Source organism: Triticum aestivum, chromosome 3D (assembly GCF_018294505.1).
Source record: "Triticum aestivum cultivar Chinese Spring chromosome 3D, IWGSC CS RefSeq v2.1, whole genome shotgun sequence".
In the NCBI taxonomy this organism is placed as follows: Eukaryota; Viridiplantae; Streptophyta; class Magnoliopsida; order Poales; family Poaceae; genus Triticum; species Triticum aestivum.
Window position 1 is genome coordinate 316,530,880 of NC_057802.1, and position 27,760 is coordinate 316,558,639.

Consider the following 27,760-nt stretch of genomic DNA (forward strand, 5'->3'; position numbering starts at 1 on the left):
CAATTGAAGAGATCGGCATAAGCTCTGGTAATCTGGGCATCCCCCCCAGTTAAAATCTCACTTTTATGAAAATTAACTTTGAGGCCAGACATCATCTCGTAAATATATAACAGGAGTTTAAGATTGGTAGCTTTTTCTATATCATGCTCCAGACAGATGATCGTGTCATCTGCATATTGTAGCACCGCAACCCCATGAGGAATTAAGTCCGAGGCCAGCCCCACAATGAGATTGCTTTTCTGGGCATTCTTGATCATCTTAGTAAGGCACTCCATGGCCAAGTTGAACAGGAAAGGTGAGTAGGGGTCCCCTTGTCGCACCCCTTTGGCGCTTTGAAAATAAGGTCCGACACAATTGTTAAGTTTGATACTAACCGTGCCGTTATGTAGGATTTGCTTGACCCAACCACACCATTTTGGATCAAAACCTCGGAGTTTATGACACTCCAACAGGAAATCCCAATTGACCTTGTCGTATGCTTTTTCAAAGTCGAGTTTAAGAATCACCCCAACCCTCTTCTTGACATGAGTATAATTCAGGAGTTCATGGAGGGCCAGCACCCCATCCATAATGCTCCTGCCTTTAACAAAGGCATTCTGGGTGGGACTGATGAGAATATCAACATACCTAGCCACTCTTCTATCCATTACTTTGGTGATCAACTTGTAGGGACAACGGAGAAGACAAATCAGCTGGAATTGCTGGATGCGGTCGGCCCCCGAGATTTTAGGAAGTAAGGTAATGATGCCATAGTTAAGACGCTGAACATCAAGGGTGCCCTTATGAAAGCTGTCAAAAAGCCGCATGATATCATTTTTTACTATATCCCAGCAACACTGATAAAATTCGGCAGGAATGTTATCAGGCCCCGGGGCTCTGTTGACATCCATGTCAAACAAAGCATCTTTGACCTCTTGTTCAGAAAATTCTCTAATCAAGTATGCATTATTTTCAGCCGAAAGTTTCTCATTGTCTTCCCAGATACCAGGGTCCATGTGGAAAAGATTTCCAGGAGCCGGACCAAAGAGTTCTTTATAGAAGTTAGCGGCATGGGCCAATAAGTTATCAGTGCCCTCGATCTCCACCTCTCCATATTTGAGAGCATGGATTGTATTTTTTCGTTTACGGCATTAGCTATCTTGTGAAAATAGTCCGTGTTACGGTCTCCCCTAAGCAGCCAGCGTTCATGCGATTGCTGTAGCCAATAAATTTCTTCAGCAGCTAGCAGCTCATGAAGCTCAAAGCACACATCGAGTTTTCTACAGTATAACTCAGGCAAGAGTGGACCCTCCTCCTCTGCCTCTTCCAGTAACTCAAGCTCGAGATGTAAGTCCTCTTTTCGCTTTTTGGCGTGACCAAATTTATCCGAGCCCCACCCCTTGAAATAAGATTTAAATCTTTTGAGCTTGATATTTAGAATATCAATGGGGTCCGAGGCAACGACCCTTCTGTTCCAGATGTTAGCCACTAGGTCAAAAAACCTGTCATCTTTTAGCCACGAGAGATCAAAGCGAAACTCCCGGGTTTTAGTAGGTGCTCTCTTTTCCCCTTCAGTGTATATCAAGAGAGGATTGTGGTCAGATAGTTCTCTGACCAGTTTTCTCATGGAGACCATGGGGAACAGTTCCTCCCAAGAGTCAGACATTAGTACCCTATCAAGTCTCTCGAGTGTGGGGTGGGATTGGTTGTTAGACCAGGTGTACTTCCCCCCACTCATATAAATTTCCCTAAGGCCTAGAGTATTGATGATGGAGTTGAAAAGATCAGTTGATTTGGACCTATGCAACTTTTTATTTTTCTCACCAGTGTGTCTCAGAATGTTAAAATCGCCCCCAACAATATAAGGGATATCAGTGTTATGGCAGAAAGAAGCCAGTTCCATCAGGAAATCCTCCCTATGCTCCTCATGAGCAGATCCATAAACCACCAGGAGACTCCAATTTTTTTGGTTCTAAGATCTTTAACATTCAACTATAAGATATATTTCCCCTTAATGCATTTCAACAACTCCAGGTTGCTGCTGCGAATCCCACAGAGGATGCCCCCAGATTTACCAATAGCAGGAATCCATTCCCAATGAAAAGAGCTAAAAGGGTCAAGTCTTCTAAGAAGTTTGGGAGAAAAGTCCTTTTTCAAGGTTTCATGTAACCCTAGGAAATCGATGGAATGGTCACTAATAATATCAGAGAGGCAGGTGGCCATCCCCTTCTTGCCCACCCCTCTGCAGTTCCAAATGAGACCACTCATTTGGAACGGGTAGTTTGTTTTCTGGCTCTGGTGACCCTACCAGGAAGCAGGGTAGAGTCACCTGAAACACCAGCAGAGTCATTTTTCTTCTTTTGACTCCTAGTCACAGGCCTAGGTAATCGAACCTCCACTTTTTTCTTGCTCTTCTTAGCAGATTTGGATTTCACTAATTTGCCATTAACAAACTCATCCTCATCCAGCCAGGCCAGATTTAGGGGGGAATTTTTACCCAGCCCATTAGTGATAAACACCTCCTCATTAACTAAATTCTCCTGAGTGTTAGAATTCTTATCAACCAAATTAGCTCTCACTATTTCCAATTCTCTCAGGATGTCAACACAAGCAAAATCATTATCAGAAATCAAGACACCCATCTTAGAAGCTCGACTAATAATTTCAGAATCAGCTAGAGCAGCGAAGGCATTTTTGTCATTGAGATTGGATTTACCTTTCATATCTCTGGCATTGATCAGATTCGCAGCTCTGGTTTCCATGTTCACGTGCTGGAGATGGGCATTGTGCTGACTGAATCGAAGATGCAACTCTGGTGCAAGGGGAGGAGTAGGAATGATCTCCTCGCAGTCAGGATGAGGGAGTTGTACCGTGTAGTCCATGGAAACCTTCAGGTCTGGTTCAGCGTCTCCCATCACCTCAGAAATCTGAGTTAAGTTAGAGGTTGTAGAAGCAGAAATAGGAGGATCAACATCAGTTAGATTATTCACCTGCAGAGTCTGACCACTAGAAGCCACTTGATCAACAGGATCATGCTTATGGTTGTCACTTGAAGGAAGCAAATAATCAACCAGCTGGTGATCAACAGTCATTTCCAGGGCCATTTTCTTGATCAGCAGTGGGCTGTTGACACCACTATTTTCACTTTCAGAAGAGGCACTGTCAGCAGGAAGATAATCCTCGTCCTTAGGTGATGGCAAGCGACAGGCTTTACCACCACGATACGAGGAGGATTTGTTCTTATCATTCCTATCAGAAGATTTGTTGTCCTCTTTAGGAGGTGATTCATTCCGTTTACGCTTGGGAGTGGTATTTTTCTGACCAGCGTAGTGCGGCACCTGCACAGGTTCTTCCTCTCCGATCGTGTTTCTCACCAAAACCTCTTCCACCTAATATTGAAAACGATAGAAACGACCCCCTAAACAGCCTTCAGCCGAGGTAGGCAGCTTATCAATCTCACGACACCCCAGCTTGACCCGCACAGAGGAAGGGCGGTTGAGTGTCGACATGTCAATGTCTAGGGTCACCCCAACCAGCCCTGCAACATAAGCCACATTCTTATCACACCTTTTGTTAGGGGGAATTGTACTGATTTTCACCCAAGCTACTTCGAGCAAACCTTCAGATTCTACATCCTCAGACCAGGGAGTAATGCGAACTACCACCCCCAAAGCTTTGAGAGGGATATATTCCACGAACAGAGCTTTATCCACCTCCCTTTGATTAGGGAATCGCATCACATACTGCTTGGGAGCGATCAAGTGGGCTGAGCATCTCCACCCCTGCCCAATGTACTTTTCAAATTCATCTACCAGCTGCTTAGTGGTAATCTCCCCTTCTACAATCATGATAATGACCTTAACAATCCTCTCATAGTCTGACTGCTAACAGAATAGTCATGAATATAATGGAAACCTTGCCCTTTGGCTTGGAAAGCGCACATCGCAGGTATGCATTCCCAGGGGAGGAAATCAGTGCAAATCACGGAAAGATGACCCTTCTTTTTACATCTAACGCATAGGGCTTGAGGACATTTAGCAGTAGGGTGCCCAGAATGATTGCAGATTTGACAAATCTCAAAGGAAGCAACTAGCTGACCAGGGATAGAAGGAGGCTCACGCATCTTTTCAGGAGGAGCACTCTTGTCGGCGTTGCGAGGGTTCTTGCCGTCCCCATCCGCTCCCTAGCGATCTTGGTGGGCTAGGTGGTCATGCTGCGAGCCTGTAGCCTTCTCCCATCGATCGAAGCCCGTCTTGCCAGATCCCGATGGGGCAGTGGAGGAGGAGGCCCCCAACGCCGTCTTGTGAGTCCAGACGTGGCTGTCGCGGCCACGCCCCCCCGCCACCTCCAGCACGGCCGCGGCCACCATCATCGCCACGGCCCCGACCTTCTCCACGGTTGAAACGGCCCGCGCCGCGGCCATGCCGCCCCGCGCCGAACCCCTCTTCTCTCATCTTAGGTGGCTTGCAAGGTGAAACAACAGCGGATCTAGGTGGGAAGGATGAGACAACCTGAGCAAAAGACCTAGAATCGCCACGGATTTTCCTCTCCCACCAGGAGAAGGAGGGAAGAACCCTAGATTTCTCTCTCTCTGGCCTCTCCCAGAAGTGAAGGAGGCAGTCTTCCAATCCAAAATGGGGGGACGAGAGGCAGCGGCGTCGCGATTTATACCAGGAATCGGATCCGGAACCCTAGCCGCGGCCTGGTCATGGCGGTCGGATACGCCCAAGCCCACGTGTCGCAGATCCGGGTAGGGGGAGCGGTTTTCCGCCGGTCGACGTCCCAGGATCCCCGAACCGGCCAGGAGAGGGATACCGAGTCGGCCTCCATGAACCGCCCCCAAATTATGAGATCTACCGTGGGAGTACGACGACTCGCCGCGCACGGTGGCGCCGGTCCCCCGACTCTCCGGCGGACGGCCCGTAGGTGAGGGGGAGGGAAGACGATCCCAAACCCTAGCAAAGTGACAGGGGAAGGGAATGATGTACCTGATGTCAATCACCTCGTCGACGCGCAGGGATCGGGCGTTCACCGTGACGCCCCGATCATCGAGGAGCACCAAGCGCAGAGCATCCTGCCGGAGAAGAAGTTCGCCGGTGGCGAAGGTGATGGAGCGCGCCGCCATGAGATCCGGGGCGAACATGACCCGCCATCGCACGTCCATCGTTAATCTTCTTCACATGGAGATGGAGATATATATTGTGAGAACCCCGAAAGAAACTAACCTACCACGCGTAGGAGTATTATAGTAGATGAGGGCTTCCTAGTTAGCCCTCCATCGATTCGCCGGGTTCTTTGCATGATGCATATGAAGACCACTACCGTCCTATACTGCACCGCTATACATGCATGTACATTTAAAAAAAATCAAGCTGTACAGGTTTGTTTTTTGAACTTCAAAATAATGAGCACAAAGTGCCCGTGCTCAACTGTCAATTTTCGGCCAAATTTGCCCAATCGGTTGTAAGATGCTTTGACAGGAGAGTTACAGCGTGTTTGGTTCGGGGGAATTCGAGATGGGGAATGGGAGTTGAGGGGTGAGGAGATTAAAAGTCCACTGTTTGGTTAGAGGGAATGGGAGTTTAAGTAGGAAGGGGAATGGGAGTTGAGGAAGCCAATTCTCACCTATTTCTTCCCGGGGGTACCCTGTTAATTCGTGAGCAGAGTTTTATCCCACGCTAATTCCCATCATATACCAAAAAAGGGAATGGGAGTAAAAATCTACTTCCCATGACTAATCCCTTCATAAACACCCTTGTGCAAACTCCCATTCCCCTGCCTAACAGCGTGTTTGGTTCGGGGGAATTCGAGATGGGGAATGGGAGTTGAGGGGTGAGGAGATTAAAAGTCCACTGTTTGATTAGAGGGAATGGGAGTTTAAGTAGGAAGGGGAATGGGAGTTGAGGAAGCCAATTCCCACCTATTTCTTCCCAGGGGTACCCTGTTAATTCGTGAGCAGAGTTTTATCCCACGCTAATTCCCATCATATACCAAACAAGGGAATGGGAGTAAAAATCTACTTCCCATGACTAATCCCTTCATAAACACCCTTGTGCAAACTCCCATTCCCCTGCCTAAGTGTTTACCAAACAGGCTGTAAGTGTTTACCAAACAGGCTGTTAAGCCTTTGACAACGTGTTTGGTTCGGGGGAATTCGAGATGGGGAATGGGAGTTGAGGGGTGAGGAGATTAAAAGTCCACTGTTTGATTAGAGGGAATGGGAGTTTAAGTGGGAAGGGGAATGGGAGTTGAGAAAGCCAATTCCCACCTATTTCTTCCCAGGGGGTACCCTGTTAATTCGTGAGTAGAGTTTTATCTCACGCTAATTCCCATCGTATACCAAACAAGGGAATGGGAGTAAAAATCTACTTCCCATGACTACTCCCTCCATAAACAGTCTGCCTGTTTGGTAAACACTTAGGCAGGGGAATGGGAGTTTGCACAAGGGTGTTTATGAAGGGATTAGTCATGGGAAGTAGATTTTTACTCCCATTCCCTTGTTTGGTATATGATGGAAATTAGCGTGGGATAAAACTCTGCTCACGAATTAACTGGGTACCCCTGGGAAGAAATAGGTGGGAATTGGCTTCCTCAACTCCCATTCCCCTTCCTACTTAAACTCCCATTCCCTCTAATCAAACAGTGGACTTTTAATCTCCTCATCCCTCAACTCCCATTCCCCATCTCGAATTCCCCCGAACCAAACACGCTGTCCTGTGCAAACTCTCATTCCCCTGCCCAAGTGTTTACCAAACAGGCTGTGAGGAAAACAATCCAACTGTTTCCTTTAATCCGTAAGCAGCGGTGGCAAGACGTATTTTACATTGTGGCCCACTTATCAGTGTCTCGTACTCCCCCTGGCCAGATCCAAGTGCCCACCGGACAAAACCACCAGTTGCAGTCGTCTTCCCCACGCGCGCCCAGATCCAAGCCCTCCGCCATGGCTCCCACGGCGCCTTCGCCGGCGAAGTCCGCCTCCCCGTCCCAACCATCCGGGTACACCACTTCCTTCTCTGGCTCCCAAAATTGCTGGCCTCCCTAATCTTAACTAATCAATTGGGGCAATTTGAGAGCGTGCAGCAAGAGCGAGGTGTCGGATCTGAAGCAGCAGCTGCGGCAGCTGGCGGGGAGCCGTGCGCCAGACGCTGATGATCAGCGCCGGGATGTCTTCAAGCGGGTGATCTCTTGCATGACCGCAGGTATCGACGTGTCGGCGGCGTTCGGGGAGATGGTGCTCTGCTCCGCCACCTCCGACGTCGTGCTCAAGAAGATGTGCTACCTCTACGTCGGTGTCCATGCGCGCGCCCACCCGGACCTCGCCCTCCTCACCATCAACTTCCTCCAGCGCGACTGCCGCGACCAGGACCCAACCATCCGCGGCCTTGCGCTCCGCAGCCTCTGCTCCCTCCGCGTTCCAAACCTTGTCGAGTACCTTGTTACGCCGCTCACCACAGGGCTGAAGGACCCTAGTGCCTACGTTCGGATGGTCGCTGCTGTTGGTGCTGCAAAGCTGTATCACATATCTGCTACCACCTGCCTCGACGCTGACCTGCCTGCTGCGCTCAAGGCACTTATGCTCTCGGACCCTGATGCCCAGGTGAGCTTTCATGCTACGAACTGTTTTGATGAAATCGTTATTTTGTTTTCTGGCGACCATGTTATTCTACATGCTTGCAATGATAGAATAGCTATGCTGCCTAAAAAATCGCAGCATGCATTGTGTTCATTAACCTGGAACTGGAAGTTAATCTCAACAGGAATTGAATTTTGTTACATGGAACTGAGTTAAGCTGCAAGTTATGATTATGTTCTCACTGAAAAACGATTTGGTTTATATCTTGCTTGTTTGAGGTTGTGGCTAATTATGCCTTGTCGGTTTAAATATGTACTATCATGTGATGCATCAAGTAAATGTAAGTACTTTGCATCAGATGTCCATCACAAAGGAAATTCCAACCAGCTGATATAACCATGCTATCAACTTCAATATAAATATTTAGACGTAATTGGTTATTATACCAACTTGTCAATCTCTCCAAAGGACTTTGTGACAGAAAGTATACATACAGAACCAGCTGTGGTAGCTTCTTGCAAATTCACAATCCCATTGGTTACGAAATTATAGGATTATAGTCTTATTAGGTAGCTTGACATATACTCCCTCCGTTCCGAATTACTTGTCGCAGGTATGGATGTATCTAGATGTATTTTAGTTCTAGATATATCCATTTCTGCGACGAGTAATTTGGAACGGAGGGAGTACACCCTAGTGTTTTTAGTTCCAACATATTATATTATATCCAGCTGATCTGACACTGAATCTGCGTCGATCTGGTTCTGGATTAGATATTGTGATCTGGAGTTTGATTGAGATATATTTATTAGATACAAGTACAATTTGGAGGAACAGATGCTCTCGGTTTCTAACTAAAATCAATCTGTATATCTGCGAAAATATGATTGAAGATTTTGATTTGAGGATAAGAAAGAGGAGATAGATTCCTTATCCACCGTTGTTGTGAGTTACCCTGCTTACTGCTTCTCCAATAGAGGTTGTGACGAAGCGTGATATGTCAGTGTTGGCGAATAGAAGAAAATTGACGGATCCACCAGAAACTTGCGAGGACTCAACCACTCAAGTATGCCTTATAACCATAGTACTCCTTCCATTCCAATGAATAAGGCATGCACGCATTTCAAAATCCAACTTTGCCCATAAATTAGACCAATAATATATTTTTATGACTTAAAAATCATACCATTGAAAACTTCTTCGGATACGAATACAACGGTATAGTTTTTGTTACATATAACCCACATTTGGTTGGTCTAATTTATGGGCAAAGTTTAATTTTGGAATGTGTGCGCGCCTTATTCATTGAAATGGAGGGAGTATTCTCGATATTGTACTTTTCTTTTTGGAGCATCTAAACTCCACCCCCGACTTCTTCTAAAAACCGAGAAAAGGCTCACTTTCTCTCACCCCCTGTTCAAATACTCCCTCCGTCCCAAAATATAAGAACGTTTTTTATACTAGTGTAGTATCAAAAATGTTCTTATATTTTGGGACGGAGGGAGTATTTCTTGCTTGGCACCAGGTCTCTCGTCTGTAAGGCATGCTTGAGCATGCATGCCTACATCATCGTCTTTTACATATCATCTGTATCCATTGACCGGCCTCTATTTTTATCGATTGTTCTACAATACCACATCTGTTTCCAACGACCGGCCTCTATTTTTATCGATAGTACCGCAGTTAGATTCCATTATTTGCGCCAGTCCCTTTGGCTAGTCTATGTGCGTATTGGCAACGATGAAGGATTGATACCATGGCCCTTGTATGTATATATAAACATACTGAGTCAAATGGAAATGACTTCGAGTGCAAATCTTTGAGCATCTCTAGTAGACCCCCTATCCTATAATTGCAAAATGTATCCCCTAACCCAGAAAAATCTATTTTGTAGGGGATTAAACCTTTCTTCATTTAACAGAGCCCCTAAAACTTGATCCCTCAAAAAATTTCTTTTACCAATTCATCCAACCGTTTTCATACTTATCACCACATATTAATTCAAAACTTGAGAATTCAAGTACACACAAGTCAAATACATATCAAATTTAATGTTCTCAAACTTAACTATTCAAATTCAAACACACCATATTGTCCAAATTAACCAAGAATCCAAATAAACATGATAAAAGCACAAGAATCGAGTGCTATGAAGTCGCCAATGATGCTCAATAAGATCTTCTTGAAGTTGGTTGTGAGCTTCTTAGTTCTTGATCCTTTGGTGTGCTTGGAGGAATGCTCCGATCCTGTTTTGGGTTATGTTCCGGCTCCACCTCGACACCATTGTAGAGATACTGAAAGTCCTCCAGGTCCTCTGTCTCATCCTCGATGATCATGTTGTGCAAGAGAATAGATGCTCTCATGATTTGGTACAGGAGGGTCCGAGGCTTCCAATACTCAGCAGGGCCACGGACAATCGCAAAGCGTCTTTGAAGCACACCAAAAACTCTCTCAAGATCCTTTCTAGCAAATTCTTGGCACGTTGCAAAGTGAGATATCTTGTTGCCTTTAGGATGGTGGACTGTCTTCACAAATGTGGCCCATGGAGGATAGATACCACCGACAAGGTAGTATAGGTAGTATCCCACGTTGTACTCATGGCCATTGACAACATAGTTGCAAGATGGATCGTCACCGGCAACAAGCCTTGCAAAATGAAGAGATTGCTATAGGACATTCAGATTGCTGTGAGAGCCAGCCAGCCAGGCATCCCGAAGTATGTGTGCCAAATCCAGAGATCATGTGATGCAACTGCCTCAAGAATGATTGTTGGATCATGTCAATGCTCTCTGCAGTGACCTTACCATGCCACATGACAATTTTTACATGTCCAATGCATACAGTCAATGAATCCAAGATCCCTGGCCAACATCTCTCTTCATTTTCTGCCATGAGCCTCTCGGTATCTTCATCAGTGGGAGCCCTCAAGTACTCTGGTCAATAGATCTTGATCACAGCTTTGTAGAATCGTTTCATGCAGAACATGTTCATTGATAGAATCAGCCGGGCATCCATAAGCAAGGACTCACACTGCTGTTGTAATCTTTGACAATGGACTTGCACTTGATGTTCTCGCTGCATTCCTTCTCAGTTTCTCCACAACTTTTGCAATGTACTTGAAGAGATCCCGGTGCATCTGGAATTGGTGCTGAAAATAGTAAGGGGGATATACTGCATTCGACGCGAAGTAATCCCTCACTAGACCATCATGACCAATGATCCTATCTCGAAGAAACATCCTTCAACCAATTTGAGAACCACGCCTGGTCTCCTAAAATCCTTCTCCATAGCGACCAACGACAACCGCCAACTTGAATTCATCATCTTCTTCCGACGATGAATCATCGAAGATCATCTCCCACAATCTCTTCATCTACACATTGGAGAGTTACATGATCCATTTGAGACCTTTCTTCAATGAAAAACAGAAAGAGGAGTTAGCCTTGATGGGCAGGTGGTACCTTAGAAGGATACCTTTCAATATTTGAGGTCAATGTTGCAGGAGGATGGTGATGTCGATGAAGATGTGAGCCATGGAATCAAAGCCGGATGGATGAAGTGGCGCCAAGCTTCTGGCATTCTCTGTGACAAGAGGGTGCCGCAAAAGCTAAAAGGCAGGTTTTATAGGATGACTTTGACCCGTAATGTTGTATGGCGCTGAGTGTTGGCTGACTAAAAGGCGACATGTTCAACAGTTAGGTGTAGCAGAGATGCACATGTTGAAATGGATGTGCGGCCACACAAGGAAGGATCAGGTCTGGAATGATGATATACGGGATCGAGTTGGGGTAGCACCGATTGAAGAGAAGCTTGTTCAACATCGTCTGAGATGGTTTGGGCATATTCAGCGCAGGCCTCTAAAAGCTCCAATGCCTAGCGGACGACTAAAGCATGCTGAGAATGTCAAGAGAGGTTGGGGTAGACCAAACTTGCAATGGGAGGTGTCCGTAAAGAGAGATCTGAAAGGCTGGGATATCACCAAAGAACTAGCCATGGACAAGGGTGTGTGGAAGTTAGCTATCCATGTGTCAGAACCATGAGTTGGTTTTGAGATATTATGGGTTTCAGCTCTAGCCTATACCCCAACTTGTTTGGGACTAAAGGATTTGTTATTGTTGTTGTTGTTGAAAGGCAATTGGACAAACACCTTGTGGGTAGACGGGGTCGGAGAGTGGTGGCCGACGACGGAACTTTGGCTAGGGACGAACGGCGGCGGAGGACACCGGCAACGGTGCCTAGCAGGCCGCAGAGGTTATTCCCGAGCGTGGAGGCGATGAACGCGGCCGGGATGTAGATGCAGCGCCGGCAGTGGGCTACTTTGCTGGTTCCTGGGCCGTCGGCTGGCTAGGGCTTGTGCTTGAGCTTGCTACGCCATCTCCAAGGTCATCCGGTTTGATTTCCGGCAAAAACGGACCTCGGCGTCGACCGGGTGGAGCTACAAGGTGGTAGCCCCGTCGGCAGCGAAAATGCCGATTCTGGCGCCGGCGAGTGAGGAGAAGGCTCCGGAGAAGGTGACAGGGCTGCGGGCTGGTGGCATGGAACGGTTCTATCGACGGGGGCTCGACGGCGGTGGCGAGAGGTGGGGCGAGGTGGGTCGGCGCCGAGAGGAAGGTCGGGCGGCCGCCTAAATTTACTGAGAAGCTGTGTCTCCAGAGGAAGAACAGGATGGACGGCTGCGTTTTAAGAGATGCAAAGTTATATTTTTGGGGGATTATTGGTGGGATCTACTAGATAGGCCTTATTACCTCAAACCAGAAAATTTCCCCCCAAATATAACTATCTGGGGATCTGCTAGAGATGCTCTTACATCGACTAGTTATATGGCTTCAAGCCTGCTGCTAACTACTGGAACACGTCTTGGGTCTTAGGACTACTGTTGGAAGTTAGTATTCATAAACTGTGGTGTTGAATGCACACAAATTGGAAACTGTGGGTTTGAAAGTATTTTGCATCCAAATAGGAGCCATTGTAATATTCTAGTCTGTGGTATGCAGTTGTAGTCTTATAGAAAGGGTTGGAAGGTCATGTCTTAGGAAGGAAATTCTTACTTAACCTGACATGTTTCATTGGACAATTTGGGCCTTGGTTCAACTGACTAGTTTTTTAGTTGTTTATCTCTTGTAAATGCCATTTTTTGGGTAACCTGATTACATTGCCGAAATCTCCAGGTGGTTGCCAATTGCTTGCATTCACTGCTTGAGATATGGACCCTAGAAGCTGCCAATTCAGAGGCAGCAGGGAGGGAGATTGAGACACTATATAGCAAGCCAGTGGTGTTTTACTTGCTAAACAAGTGAGTTTCCACCTTTGAAGATTTTGTTAGCAATACTTCCTATGTGCATTTACTCAAACTTTTATTTTGAATTGCAGAATCAAAGAATTCAGCGAGTGGGCACAGTGCCATGTTCTTGAGTTGGCGTCAAAGTTCATACCATCTGATAATAATGAAATATTTGACATAATGAACCTGCTTGAGGATAGACTTCAGCATGCAAATGGAGCTGTTGTTTTGGCAACAATCAAAGTGTTTCTGCACTTGACGATGTCAATGACCGATGTTCACCAGCAGGTGTACAGTGTTCCATACCTTATGTTCCTGGATATGCACTCTTACTCTTGCAGCACAATTATTGGAAGTCTTAGTTTTTATCCTATTTATATGCAATCAAATACACTGAATACCACTTCACATGACCAGTAAACATACATATATCTATTCTCTGGGAGTTCATGTGGTCTTCAAATTTCTTCATTCAGAGAGCACTTCAGCTATTTATTTTCTCATGCTTATAGTTAGATATGCGTACACCAATATACTGGATTTTCCTTTTTATGCCACTATTATAGACTTCTTAAGTGAAATGAGATCTTGATTGAGTATCTTCTAAATCATGTTTGCACCCTCCATTTTAGGTTTATGAACGCATAAAGGCACCTTTGCTTACTCTGGTAGGTGCTGGGAGTCCAGAACAATCATATTCAGTGCTATGTCATCTGCATCTTTTGGTGATGCGTGCTCCCATGTTATTTTCTTCCGACTACAAAAGTTTCTACTGCCAGTTTAGTGATCCTTCGTATGTGAAGAAGCTGAAACTTGAGATGTTGACTGCTATAGCAAATGAGAGCAACACCTATGAAATTGGTATACCGGATACCTGATGGTGTCATATATCTTGCAAAATATTTGATATATTTGTTAGTCCAGTTGCTTTTTCCCCCCTAAAATGCTCATGCCCTATTTTTCTTCCTGCTAGTAACCGAGCTGTGTGAATACGCTGGAAATGTTGATGTACCAATTGCAAGAGAATCTATCAGAGCAGTTGGAAAAATAGCTCTGCAGCAATATGACGTGAATGCTATCGTTGACAGGCTTCTACAATTTCTTGAAATGGACAAGGATTATGTGACTGCTGAGACTCTTGTAAGTTCTATAATGCTAGCTATTGATCCTTACCGAGGGTAAAATCTTGTAGGATTACCTTCAACTGTGCATCCTTTTGTGCCTGAATAAAAATTAAAATGCAGGTCTTGGTGAAAGATCTTTTGAGGAAATATCCTCAATGGAGCCATGATTGTATAGCTGTTGTTGGAAATATTAGTAGCCAAAATATTCAAGAGCCAAAAGGGAAAGCAGCTCTCATATGGATGTTGGGTGAATATTCTCAAGATATGCATGATGCTCCATATGTTCTTGAAAATCTTGTTGATAACTGGGATGAGGAGCAGTCTCCCGAGGTACTAATAACACTTTTCTTGTTTCGTGTTGTTCGTATTTCCTGCCAAATTAAGATGCATCAGTGGGTTTCAGTATGCATTTTTCTTTCTTAAAGTTCCGTATGAAATTTACATGGCTAGCTAAAGTAATCTTCGATGGCAGAATACGAGTTGTATTGACCTTGTCCTATATTTATGTTAAAAGTATATTCGCTTTGATCATATGCGCTCATGATGTTGTGTCCTTTAGTATCTAATGGTTTGCTGGTACCATACATGTTTAAGATAAAGGCTAAAGCATTAGATCAGTTAGAACTGGAAATGGTAATGATTGCAATCTTGGTTTATAAAGGCTGTAAAGTTGAATGTCCCATCAAGTTTTACTGTAATGAATAGTGTGGTTCATGAGTGAAACTCACATCTTAGCGTGTTAACACGAAGACATTTCTCTTGCCGTCTTTTAGTTATCTTGAACCAAGTAATTTATTTGGAATCACCATATAACTCTGTTCCGTTTTCAGACTGTTATATGCCATGGTCCACTGTCACGGCCCTAGCCAGTAGGTACTTAATGTTGAACTTCACATCATTCTTCCAGTGATATCTTATTTTCAGGTTCGTTTGCATCTTCTGACTGCGGTGATGAAATGTTTCTTTAAGAGACCACCCGAGACACAGAAGGCATTAGGGGCTACATTAGCTGCTGGTCTAGCTGATACACACCAGGTTTGGTTTTTTTTATGATAGTTGTTGGATTATTCATATCATAACAAATGGTAAAAATGTTGTTTCTCTAGCTTAACTGCCACCTCGTTGCAGGATGTTCATGACCGAGCACTTTTCTACTACAGGCTTTTACAATATGATCCGGCTGTAGCTGAACGTGTAGTAAACCCTCCCAAGCAAGCTGTCTCTGTATTTGCAGACACACAGAGCAGTGAAATCAAAGATCGGATATTTGATGAATTTAACAGCCTATCAGTTGTATATCAGAAGGTACATAACTTAATTTGACATCTGACGTGTAATTGTCATTAAAATTTCAAACACTGATAACTCCATTCACCGATACCTCTATCAAAATTTTGTTGTTACCATTCCAGGCACGTGCCAAATTTTGTGCATGTTGTATGTTGCAACATCTAGTGCATCTTGGGGGTTATGTATGTTCAGAACATCTGACAACATTGTTTGCGGACTGCCTTTGTTGTCAATGATGACTGATGAAGGTGCTGAAGATTATGTTTTGGCATTGCAAAGCTTGAGTGGCAAATAATGCAGCCGGGGCAACAGAAATTCATTTCCTTCTACCAATATTCATTAGCTCTCAGTGGAGGCATTTGAAAGCAGTAATTTGGTAATTAGTAATAAACTAACAGTTAGCTCATGGGTTTTGGTTGGTCATCGGCTATAATCACTTGCAGTGCCAAGCAAAACCAGTGTGGTCCCACATGCTTCAACCTTTTAAAGCAAGTAGTTCAGTTCATAGAAAGAACCACGCGAAACTCGGTCAATATTGCAAATTCATGCATCTCAGCATAGATTAGATTAAGCACTGTCCTATAAGCAAAGGCTTTGCTGGGTAGCAGTCTTCAACTGTAAAGCTAGTTAGGAACCTTAGTAACCAGTTTCTGAACTCCTGCTTCAGGCAAGTTGAGTTAATACATCTCAAAAGAGTCCATGCCATGTCACGTGTCAATCTTGTCTTTGTTGAGTTACAAGAGATGTGCTTGTTCACATGTTTCTGTGATTAGAAATCCACTGGTTTTATGGCTAAGATGGGAACTTAATACCAGCATGATGTGCAATTGTTGTCATTGACAACTGCTGGATAAGATTGGAGCATAATTTGTAGCAAATCAGCTACTCAAATATAATCATCCGCATTTTTATTTTGGAAAATTTACATGAGAAGTATTGACATCTTTGATGGATTGCAGCCCTCTTACATGTTTACCGACAAGGAACATCGTGGAACTTTCGAGTACTCAGAAGATCTTGCGAACTTAACTGTTGGGGCAGAGGCTCCAGAAACCGTCATTTCTGCCCAAAGATACCAAGAAAGCGATAATGATCTTCTGCTAAGTACTTCAGATAAAGAGGACAGCGGTATAAGAAGCAGCAATGGTTCTTACACCTCTACATACAATGCTCCTTCTGATTTGCTAAGTTCGCAAACACCAGCTGAAACTGCACTAATAAATCCTAGTAGTTCGACATATTCAACACAAACAAACTTCAGTCTCGATGATCTTCTTGGACTTGGTGTTCCTGATGCCCCAGCACCTCCACCGCCTCCTGCACTGGCCCTCAACTCAAAGCCTGTGCTAGATCCTGCGACTTTCCAGAAGAAATGGGGCCAACTGGCATTATCCTTTTCTCAGGTGTGTTGCTTTTAAGTTTTTGTCCCTGCTACATTTCATGATTATGGGCAGCGCAGCATAGTCTTGTGTCTTTTTCTCATTGCCTGGTCAAGTTTCTTATGATTTTAGCAACGTAATTGCGTGAAATCCTATGTGCTGCCGCTATCTAATTTGTCCATGAAGCTCATCTCAGCTGTGTTTGAAATTAGCAGTTCTGATGTAGTGATGTTCTATGTTCCTCTCAATGGTTTCACTTGGTTTGAGATTATTATGATTTTACTTTGGTAGTATTGCACAAGAGGATCCTGTGTGATAATCTGCTTCTGTTTGTCGTTTTCCTGTATGGGTCCGCCCTTGAAATTCATCATCACATTGGTAAGTTTGAAATTGTAATTAACAAATATTCTTCTCTAATATGGTTTGTTCTGTTGTAGGAATGCTCTTTAAGTCCACAAGGAGCAGCTTCTTTGATGAATCCCCAATCGCTCATTCGTCATATGCAAAGCAACTACATTCAATGCATTGCTTCAGGCGGTCAGCCTCCAAACTACAAGTTCTACTTTTATGGTCAGAAAGCTGGGGCTGCTGCTTTCTACCTTGTAGAATGCATTGTTAACACAGCATCAGCGAAGGCCCAGCTCAAAATCAAGGCCGAGGATGGGACTACTGCTGAGGCATTTTCTACCTTGTTTCAATCAGTATTGTCCCAATTTGGGCATTCTTGATCGTGGGCATTTTCCTTCTCGGTGATGCACCTGCCTCCAGCTTTTCTGGCTCTGCACAATATCTCTGCAATCCACTACTTTAAACTCCAAGCAAAGCCTTCCGGTACATCTTTTTATCAGAAGCTTGGAGCAGGTGAAATTCGCCGTTCGCCTCCCAGTGTCATGCAAGTACCATCAGACCATTAGATTCTGCAGGGAAAAGACACCAGAGTTGTATTTTTTTGGGATTTCTTTTGGTGGGTGAAGTCACTAGCACTGTACATTACTATACATTTCATTCAGTCATCTTGTGAAGCGGCTAATTTCTTCAGGGTTATGGTGGTTTAGATGGTGTGTAACCTTGTTACTGGACTGGACATGATATCACCTCCGTTGATGTGGTCAGAATAGATGGATACCTGTAATTTGTTTGCAGGGTGCAATAAAGCAAGAGTATATTCGACTTGTATAAGTTGGCAATCGAAGTACATGTACACAAACAGAAGTGTGATGATCACAGCAAGTTAAAGTTAAACGTCAACTTCTTAAGATCATAACAATAGTTCAAACAATTAATCTTTACAGACAGTGATGTAAACAAATAGTACCATAATCTGTATGAAATTAGACACCATACAACGTTAAAACGTTGTCTATGTAGTCCTCGTCACAAAATTTCAATGTGGCAATCGTTAATCACGTCTTACTATTTGCAAGTGCCTTAATATTGGGATGACAGCTTCTTCAGAACATTGCAGTTTCTTCAGAACAACCTTATATCAGGTATAAACTGTGTGTCCCAACAACACAACGAACTAATGCCATGGCCTCAATCAACTGGCATGCATTCTGGTGTTCCATAAATCCATCTAGGCTGCTGAAGCAGCAAAGCTCCTGCTAGCATTGTAGACTGAATGAATGACCATTCAGGCACCAAGAATACCCAAATTCCCAACACAGCAATAATGAGCAGTACTGCTTACTTTTAATCAATCAAAGCAATTAGTTCAATTAAAACATACACACGCATCAGGCAGAGAAATACAACTCAAGACACCTAACACTGAAAGTTCAACATAGTACAATATATTAATAGCAGATCCGTAGCATCTCAGGTATCTAACAAGATCCGATCCAATCCAGGATCGATCCGACCACATAACATTATTAGACACAGATCAGATAAAAGATCACCACCCAGGGATCAAGAACTCAACCACCAGGATTCAATAAACAGCAAAAACATCTACTAGTATAGTAACTAAAAGGAGATGGATCGATCCAGTCTAGGGCTCGCCGGGGATTGGATCAGACGGGGGACAGAAGCTGGAGCAAGCTAGGTTTGGGCTCGTCTCCCTTAGTCATGCCGACGACGATGATGAGCGGGATAAAGCCCCAGTGCGCCACCACCTTCGCCGTCTTCATCGTCCACGTGCTCCACTCCTTGGCGAGCTGCACCGCCACCGCCGCGGTGGACTGCTCGTCCTCGGCCGCGGACGAGCCCCTCTTCCCACCCTTGCCCTTCGGCTTCGACTTCAGCGACGGCCGCGACGCCATGGCGACTCCTCTTGATTCTTCGATTCGCTGGACGAAAACCCTAGCCTTTGGGGATGTGTTGATCTGTCGTTTGATCTGGTGCGTTGTTTCCGGTTAATATTGGCTGCTTCCTGGGCCAGTCCTTCTCGTGTTTGGCTAGACCTCTCCTCAAATGCTATTGGGCTAGGTTTATCTTTGAATTGGGCCAAACTTTCCAACTAACCAGGCGCTGGGCATTGTGGACATCGAATATTCTATTTTACGCTAACTGCGACAAACTTTCGTTGAAACGAACAGGGAACAGGTGCGAGCGAACGACATGGGCCGGCCCACTGCTGGTCGATTTACCATGCCACAGGATCCCGATTTGGTTCCCAAGGCGGTTTTTACTGCTTTTTTGGCTTTTCACATTTTCCCTTTTTTTCTGTTTCTGTTTCTTTTCTTCTTTCTTCCTTTTCAAGTTTTATATTTTTTCTGTTTATTTTTCTATTCTTTTTCAATTTTTTATTTTATAAAAGTTTGAATTCCAAAATTTAAAAATGTTCCTTTTTTCAACTTTGTTCACAAATTTAGAAAAAAAATTACGTTTAAAAAAGGTTCAAGGTTAAAAAAACAAGTTCTCTTTTTCTGAAATTTGTTCACAAATTCAAAATATGTTTGGAGCTTTCCAAAAATGTTCGTGGTTTCAAAATTTCTTGAATTCCAAAAAAAGTTCATGTTTTTCAAAATTTCTTCACATGTTAAAAAAGTTCTAGAAGCAGTTCCTTGAGAAGTGGCGGGATCTATGTGTGTGAAGCAGAGTACATAGCTGCTTCGAAAGCAACACCTGAAGGAGTATGGATGAAGGAGTTCATATCCGATCTAGGTGTAATACCTAGTGCATCGGGTCCAATGAAAATCTTTTGTGACAACACTGGAGCAATTGCCTTGGCGAAGGAATCCAGGTTTCACAAGAGAACCAAACACATCAAGAGACGCTTCAACTCCATTCGTGAAAAGGTCAAGGATGGAGACATAGAAGTTTGCAAAATACATACGGATCTGAATGTAGCAGACCCGTTGACTAAGCCTCTTCCGCAAGCAAAACATGATCAACACCAAGACTCCATGTGTGTTAGATTCATTACAATGTAATCTAGATTATTGACTCTAGTGCAAGTGGGAGACTGAAGGAAATATGCCCTAGAGGCAATAATAAAGTTGTTATTTTATATTTCCTTATTCATGATAAAGGTTTATTATTCATGCTAGAATTGTATTGATCGGAAACCTAAATACATGTGTGAATACATAAACAAATCCCTAGTAAGCCTCTACTAGACTAGCTCGTTGATCAAAGATGGTTAAGGTTTCCTAACCATGGACATGTGATGTCTTTTGATAACGGGATCCCATCATTAGGAGAATGACGTGATGGACAAGACCCATCCGTTAGCTTAGCATAATGACCGTTCAGTTTTATTGCTATTGCTTTCTTCATGTCAAATACATATTCCTTTGACAATGAGATTATGCAACTTCCGAATACCGTAGGAATACCTTATGTGCTATCAAACGTCACAACGTAACTGGGTGTTCATAAAGATGCTCTACAGGTATCTCCAAAGGTGTTTGTTGAGTTGGCGTAGATCGAGATTAGGATTTGTCACTCTGAGTATCGGAGAGGTATCTCTGGGCCCTCTCGGTAATACACATCATAAGCTTGCAAGCAAATGACTAAGGAGTTGGTCACGAGGTGATGTATTATGGAACGAGTAAAGAGACTTGCCGGTAACGATATTGAAGTAGGTATGAAGATACCGACGATCGAATCTCGGGCAAGTAACATACCGATGGACAAAAGGGAATTACGTGTCATAACGGTTCAACCGATAAAGATCTTCATAGAGTATGTGGGAACCAATATGGGCATCCAGGTTCTGCTATTGGTTATTGACCAAAGAGGTGTCTCAGTCATGTCTACATAGTTCTCGAACCCGTAGGGTCCGCACGCTTAACGTTCGTTGACGATATAATGTTATATGAGTTATATCATTTGGTGACCGAATGTTATTAGGAGTCCTAGATGAGATCACGGACATGACGAGGAGTCTCGAAATGGTCGAGAGGTAAAGATTGATATATAGGACGATGGTATTCGGACACCGGAAGTGTTTCAGAGGGTACCAGGTACTTATCGGGTCACGGAAGGAGTTTCGGGCATCCCGGCAAAGATATGGGCCTTATGGGCCAAGTGAGGGAACACACCAGCCCACAAGGGGCTGGTGCGCCCTCTATAGGGCCGGCCTAAGGGGAGGGCAAGTAAAGGGGAGGAAGAAAGGAAAGTGTGGAGTTGGGCTCCCACTTCCTTCCCTCCCCCCTCTTTCCTCCCCCCTTGTCCATACAAGGAGGGGGGGGGGGCACGAGGGCAGGAGCCCTAGGGCCGGCGGCCAGCCCCTTGGGGCGCGCCCTGGCTGCCCTGGCAGTCCCCCTCTCCCCTCCCACCTATATATACATGGAGAGGGGGTGCCACACAAGCACAAAACACTGTCTCAGCCGTGTGCGGTGCCCCCGTCCACCGTTTACTCCCTCGGTCATATTTTCGTAGTGCTTAGGCAAAGCCCTACGGAGATCACATCACCATCACCGTGACCAAGCCGTTGTGCTGCTGAAACTCATCTACTACCTCGCCGTCTTGCTGTATCAAGAAGGCGGAGGACGTCACCGAGCTGAACATGTGTAGAACACGGAGGTGTTGCGCGTTCAGTACTAGATCAGTTGGAGCGCGAAGAAAGTTCGACTACATCAACCGCGTTGCGAAACGCTTCCGCTTATGGTCTACGAAGGTACGTAGACACACTCTGCCCCTCTCGTTGCTATGCATCTCCATGGATAGATCTTGCGCGTGCGTAGAATTTTTTTGTTTTCCATGCAACTTTTCCCAAAAGTGGCATCCGAGCCACGTCTATGCATAGATGATATGCACGAGTGGAACACAAAGAGTTGTGGGCGGTGATAGTCATACTGCTTACCACAAACGTCTTATTTTGATTCGGCGGTATTGTGGGATGAAGTGGCCCAGACCAACCTTACATGTCCACGCACATGAGATCGGTTCCACCGACAGATATGCAACTAGTTTTGCATAAAGGTGGCTGGCGGGTGTCTTGAAAGGATCGATATGGTTGACTAGAGGGGGGGGGGGGTGAATAGACAGCTACCAATTTTTAGCTTTTCTTAACAAATTAGGTTTAGCAACAAATAGGTTGTCTAGATGTGCAACTAGGTGAGCAACCTATATGATGCAAACAACAACAACAAGTGCAAGTAAAGGATACAACACAATAAGCTTGCACAAAGTAAGGGGAAGAGATAACCACAAGTGGAGCCGGTGGAGACGAGGATGTGTTACCGAAGTTCCTTCCCTTTGGGGGAAGTACGTCTCCATTGGAGCGGTGTGGAGGCACAATGCTCCCCAAGAAGCCACTAGGGCCACCGTATTCTCCTCACGCCCTCACACAATGCGAGATGCCGTGATTCCACTAGTGGTGCCCTTCAAGGCGGCAACCGAACCTTTACAAGCAAGGTTGGGGCTATATCCACAACTTGATTGGAGGCTCCCAACGATACCACGGAGCTTCACCACAATGGAATGTGGCTCCGAGGTGACCTCAACCGTCTAGGGTGCTCAAACACCCAAGAGTAACAAGATCCGCAAGAGATTAGTGGGGGGAATCTAATTTCTCTTGGTGGGAGTGTAGATCCGGGCCTTCTTGACCAATCCCTAGAAAATCAACAAGTTTGACTGGCTAGGGAGAGAGATCGGGCGAAAATGAGCTTTGGAGCAACAATGGAGTTTGGGGGAGGAAGAGGTGAGTCTTCTTGGCGAAGAAGACCCCCTTTTATAGTGGGGGGAACAAATCCAACCGTTATGCATCTCACAGCCCACAGACGAGCGGTACTACTGCTCCAGGACCGGTACTACCGCTCTCACGAGCGGTACCGCCGCACATTTACAGGATGCACGGGAGAGAGAAGAACATGGGAAAAGCAGAGGGCCGAGCGGTGGTAGCCGCGATAGTAGGGGCGGTACTACCGCCTATAGGCGGTACTACTGCCGAAACTACCGCTGCTACATCCGCCCATTTTCTGGGGACAAACGAGAAGCACGGTAGTAACCCGGAGGAACCACCATAGATCCCGACATGAAAAATCGAGGGCCCAGCCACAAGCGGTAGTGTGAGCGGTGGTCACAGCGGTACTACCGCTGCAGCCAGTGGTACTACTGCTTGTGGCTCTTCTCCCCTCCTTCGATGCAAAGGGAGGACAACTCCAAAGAAACGGAGTGGTTGATGGGTGCTATATGAGTGTGTACGTGTTGATTCCACCCAAACCTTTCCGACGCGGACCCCCTCTTGATGGTATGGTTTTCCCTACGACTCAAGTCCACCAGAAAAGAACCGTGAGAAAGAAAACCGTCTCCTCTTGAAACTCTGAGGGGCACGAATCGTCTTGTGCCATCTGCTTGATAGTCTAAAAGAGCTCAATGCACATGATTAGTCCGCAAACATGTTGTCATCAATCACGAAAACCACTTAAGGAGAAATATGCCCTAACAATCTCCCCCTTTTTGGTGGATTGATGACAACGTGGGATTTGCACAAAGGATAAGGCAAAAAGAGGTGTGCAACCCCACAATCTACAAAATATAGACAGGCTCCCCCTAGATGTGCGCACTATTTTCGATATGCTTTTGGAATGCAAAGTGCACACATGTAGGATCCACACTCCCCCTATATTTTATAGACCAAACCATACTTGCATGGAAAGTAAGAATAAAGTAAGCAAGTGATACTATGTGAGCATATGAAAAAGAACATAAGCAAGAGATATCTCACAAACGACTACTAACATAGAGTACTAGACATAAAAGGATAAGGACCACTTTGATCCACTTGGGAGCCGTTATTTTCATCAAACTCCACGTTACACGTCTCCTCAATGAGTCCGGTGGACTTGTTCAGGACACGGTAAGCATGAGAGTTTGTAGCATAACCAACAAATATGCCCTCTTGAGCTCTAGGTTCGAATTTAGACAAACGAACACCTTTCTTGAGAATGAAACACTTACAACGAACACCCGGAAGTACTTGAGGTTGGGCTTGTTGCCGGTAAGTATCTCATATGGAGTCTTGTTCAAGCCTTTGCGGAGGTAGAGCCTATTGGATGCATGACATGAGATGTTGATGGCTTCGGCCCAAAAGTTGTACGGAGATTTGAATTCCGCCATCATGGTCCTTGCCACGTCCATCAACGTCCGGTTCTTCCTCTCCGCCACACCATTTTGTTGAGGGGTATAGGGTGCGACATATTGGTGCTTGATCCCCTCGTGACTAAGAAACTCATAAAAGGTGTAGTTCTTGAACTCAGTGATGTTGTCACTTCTAATCATCAAGATCTTTGCTTCATGTTGACGTTGAGCTTCATTTGCAAAGTTGATGACGGTTTGTTGAGTCTCACTCTTCCTCCTGAAGAAATATACCCATGTATATCTTGAGTAGTCATCCACTATCACCAAGCAATACTTTCTTCCACCAAGACTATCAAAGGATGGAGGTCCAAAGAGATCCATGTGAAGGAGCTCCAAGGTCCTCTTCGAGTAGATGAAGTCGAGGGTCGGTGAGCCGTTTCATGAAGCTTTCCTTCGATACAAGCACTGCAAGCACAGTCTTTGGCAAAACTCACATTTGTTAGTCCACGGACGTGGTCCCCTTTGAGGAGACTTTGCAAATATCTCATATTGGCATGGGCTAGTCGGCGATGCCAAAGCCAACCCACATCACTTTAGCCATTAGGCAAGTCGCGGTCTTAGTGGGTCGCTCCGAAAAATTCACCACATAGAGACCGTTCTCGACATGCCCAACAAAGGCTACTTTAAGAGTCTTGCTCCACAAAAGGGCCACGGTATCAATATCAAAGAATGTTGCACAGCCCATAAGTGCAAGTTAACGAACGGAAAGTAATTTGTATGCAAGGGACTCAACAAGCATGACCTTCTCAATAGATAAATCTTGAGAGATGACCACCTTGCCAAGTCGCAATACCTTAGAAGTTGAGGCATCACCAAATTGGACATGGGTGGGCATAGATGGAATTGGATGCACATCCACCACCAAGTCCTTACTCCCGGTCATATGATTTGTTGCTCCACTATCGAGCAACCATGACACCCCACCGGAAGCAAACTCCTACAAAAGATCAATGCTTGGATTTAGGTACCCATTTTTGAATGGGTACTTTGATGTTAGCAACAAGGGTCTTAGGAACCCAAATAGACCATTCAATGTACTCATAAGAAGAACCAACAAATTTGGCATAAACATGCCCATCACTAGCACGGCACAAAACATAAGAGGGGTTAAAGTCGCCGACTTTGTTGTTTGGGGCGGATTTGCCCCTCTTGTCATTACCACCCACTTCCTTGGTCTTCTTCTTCTCATGAGCACCCTCACTCGCCTTGACAAAGGTGTCCTTGAGCGGGAGAGGTTGGTTAGTCTTCTTCTTCTTCTTCTTCTTCTTCTTCACTTCCCTTTGATTACCCGAACAGGCATTGAGGTTCTTCCCGCCTTGTATGCAAGTCACAAGGCCCTTCTCAAGTTGCTCTTTCAACTTAGCATTTTCCTCCACAAGATGCACATGCTCGCAACAAGGGTTAGCAGCATGGGCATTATCAATTAGAACAAAAGGAGGGCAAGTGGAAATCTCCTTGGTTAGTTTCACTTTGAGTTGATCATGAGACTCTTTGAGAGAAGCATGAGCACTCTTCAAGACCTTGTGAGCATTGTCAAGTGTATCAAATTCTTCCTTGAGTCTATCATGGCCAACCCCAAGTGTAACTTTCTCGGATTTAAGCACATGAGTAAGAACAATAGCATGATCAAGATCTTTTTGTAATTTAGAATGATCAACATTGTGTGACTCCTCAAGAGTCAAACGAAGATCTCTCTCTTCTTCTAGAGCAATGGAAAGATCCGCAATCTCATCGGCATAGTCACGACTATGCCCCTCCAACTTGGAGATAGTATCCTCCTGCAACTCAATGATATCATTGGCCTCACCAAGTTGTTCCAAGAGAGCAACAAAGTGCTTCTTGGACTCACCCTTGAGTTTGCTCACAAACTTAGTGAACTCATTTTCATCTACTTTCTCTACCTCACTATCATCAACACAATCTAACAATAAAGGAGTAGTAATGGTGGTGGTTTTGATGTTAGGAGTTACCTTGTTGATACCTTTGGCCATGAGAAACTTGGCAATGGTGTTTTCGTTGGGGGCGCCGAAGAGAGACACCTTAGAGGGAGAAGATGTAGCAATGACAATGGTTGCCGTTGCCATTCCTTCTCCACTTGTATCTTCCTCATCATCATCGGAGGGGTACTCTTCATGTGCCACCAAACCCTTTGGAGGAGGTTTCTTGGTGAAGTTGTTCTTGCTAGGGAAAGACTTGGCTTTGTCTTTGCGAATGAGTTTGCCACCATTATCTTCCCCCTCCTCGTAAGGGCAATCCACCACAAAGTGACTCACATTGCCACAATTGTAGCAAGTTCTTACTCGTTGCTTGTTCTTTGACCCACTTGAGTTGTTCTTGGTGAAGTTGGGCCTTGAGTTCCTCTTGTTGCTCCAAAATTGCCTTGACTCAAGAGCCATGTGCTCATGGTAAGCATATTTGGTGTCCTCGAGGCTACACTCCTCTTCTTCTCCTGGAATGGCCTTGACCTTCAAGGCAAGGGTGGGAGTGCTTTTCTTTGATCGGGCACGAGCAAGAGCATTGTCGGCGGTCTTGTTCATGATGTTCATGGCAATAAACTCATCCAACACTTCACTTGAGGTTATGGTGTGAAAGTCCGGCCTTTGACAAATCATGGAAGACATGGCCTTGTTGAATGGAATGATGGCCTTGAGGAACTTGCGCTTGATCCAAGTGTCATCCGTATCCTTGTTGGGGAACGTAGTATTTCAAAAAAATTCCTACGATCACGCAAGATCTATCTAGGAGAAGCATAGCAACGAGCGAGGAGAGTGTGTCCACGTACCCTCGTAGACCGAAAGCGGAAGCATTTACTAACGCGGTTGATGTAGTCGAACGTCTTCACGATCCAACTGATCCAAGTACCGAACGTACGGCACCTCCGTGTTCAGCACATGTTCAACACGATGACGTCCCTCGAGCTCTTGATCCAGTTGAGGGCGAGGGAGAGTTCCGTCAGCACGACGGCATGGTGACGGTGATGATGAAGTTACAGGCGCAGGGCTTCGCCTAAGCACTACGACGTTATGACCGAGGTGTTAACTGTGGAGGGGGGCACCGCACACGGCTAGGAACAATTGATGTGTGTTCTAGGGGTGCCCTACCCACGTATATAAAGGAGGGCGAGGGAGGGAGGCAGCCTAGGGCGCGCCCAAGTAGGAGGAATCCTACTTGGGCCCCTAGTCCAATTCGCGCCCCCTTACCATACTTGGACAAGGGGGAAAGGAAGGAGGGGGGAGGGGAAGGAAGTAGGAGTCCTACTTCATACTTTCCTTTTCCTCCTCTCCTTTCCCTTTCTCCCCACGTGGCTGGCCCTATAGGGGGCGCACCAGCCCCTTGTGGGCTGGTGTGTTCCCTTACTTGGCCCATTAAGCCCATATCTTTGCCGGGGGTTGCCCGGAACCCCTTCCGGTGACTCGGTATCACCCGGAACACTTCCGGTGTCCAAATACCATCGTCCTATATATGAATTTTCACCTATCGACCATTTAGAGACTCTTGGTCATGTCCGTGATCTCATCCGGGACTCCGAACAAACTTCGGTCATCAAATCACATAACTCATAATACAAATCGTCATCGAACGTTAAGCGTGCGGGCCCTAC

The 27,760-nt window shown here is 45.3% G+C and overlaps 2 protein-coding genes across 3 annotated transcripts; one reads left to right on the forward strand and one right to left on the reverse strand.

Annotated features, from left to right (window-relative positions):
- Nucleotides 1–6,801: 6,801 nt before the first annotated feature.
- Nucleotides 6,802–17,802, forward strand: LOC123078616 (beta-adaptin-like protein A). Of its 2 annotated transcripts, XM_044501179.1 has the most exons (11): nucleotides 6,802–6,975; nucleotides 7,060–7,576; nucleotides 12,721–12,845; nucleotides 12,923–13,121; nucleotides 13,466–13,694; nucleotides 13,807–13,973; nucleotides 14,078–14,287; nucleotides 14,882–14,992; nucleotides 15,086–15,262; nucleotides 16,207–16,650; nucleotides 17,064–17,802. In XM_044501179.1, the coding sequence occupies exons 1-11, from the start codon at nucleotides 6,920–6,922 to the stop codon at nucleotides 17,352–17,354; spliced, it is 2,526 nt and encodes an 841-aa protein (XP_044357114.1). In that variant the 5' UTR covers nucleotides 6,802–6,919; the 3' UTR covers nucleotides 17,355–17,802. The 2 variants fall into 2 exon arrangements, with proteins under 2 accessions (XP_044357114.1, XP_044357115.1); XM_044501180.1 differs by lacking the exon at nucleotides 17,064–17,802 and having other exon boundaries at nucleotides 15,370–16,294.
- Nucleotides 17,803–18,397: 595 nt separating this feature from the next.
- LOC543162 (mitochondrial import receptor subunit TOM7-1) lies at nucleotides 18,398–18,973 on the reverse strand. Its single transcript, XM_044501181.1, has one exon. The coding sequence runs from the start codon at nucleotides 18,888–18,890 to the stop codon at nucleotides 18,642–18,644; it is 249 nt and encodes an 82-aa protein (XP_044357116.1). The 5' UTR covers nucleotides 18,891–18,973; the 3' UTR covers nucleotides 18,398–18,641.
- Nucleotides 18,974–27,760: the final 8,787 nt, after the last annotated feature.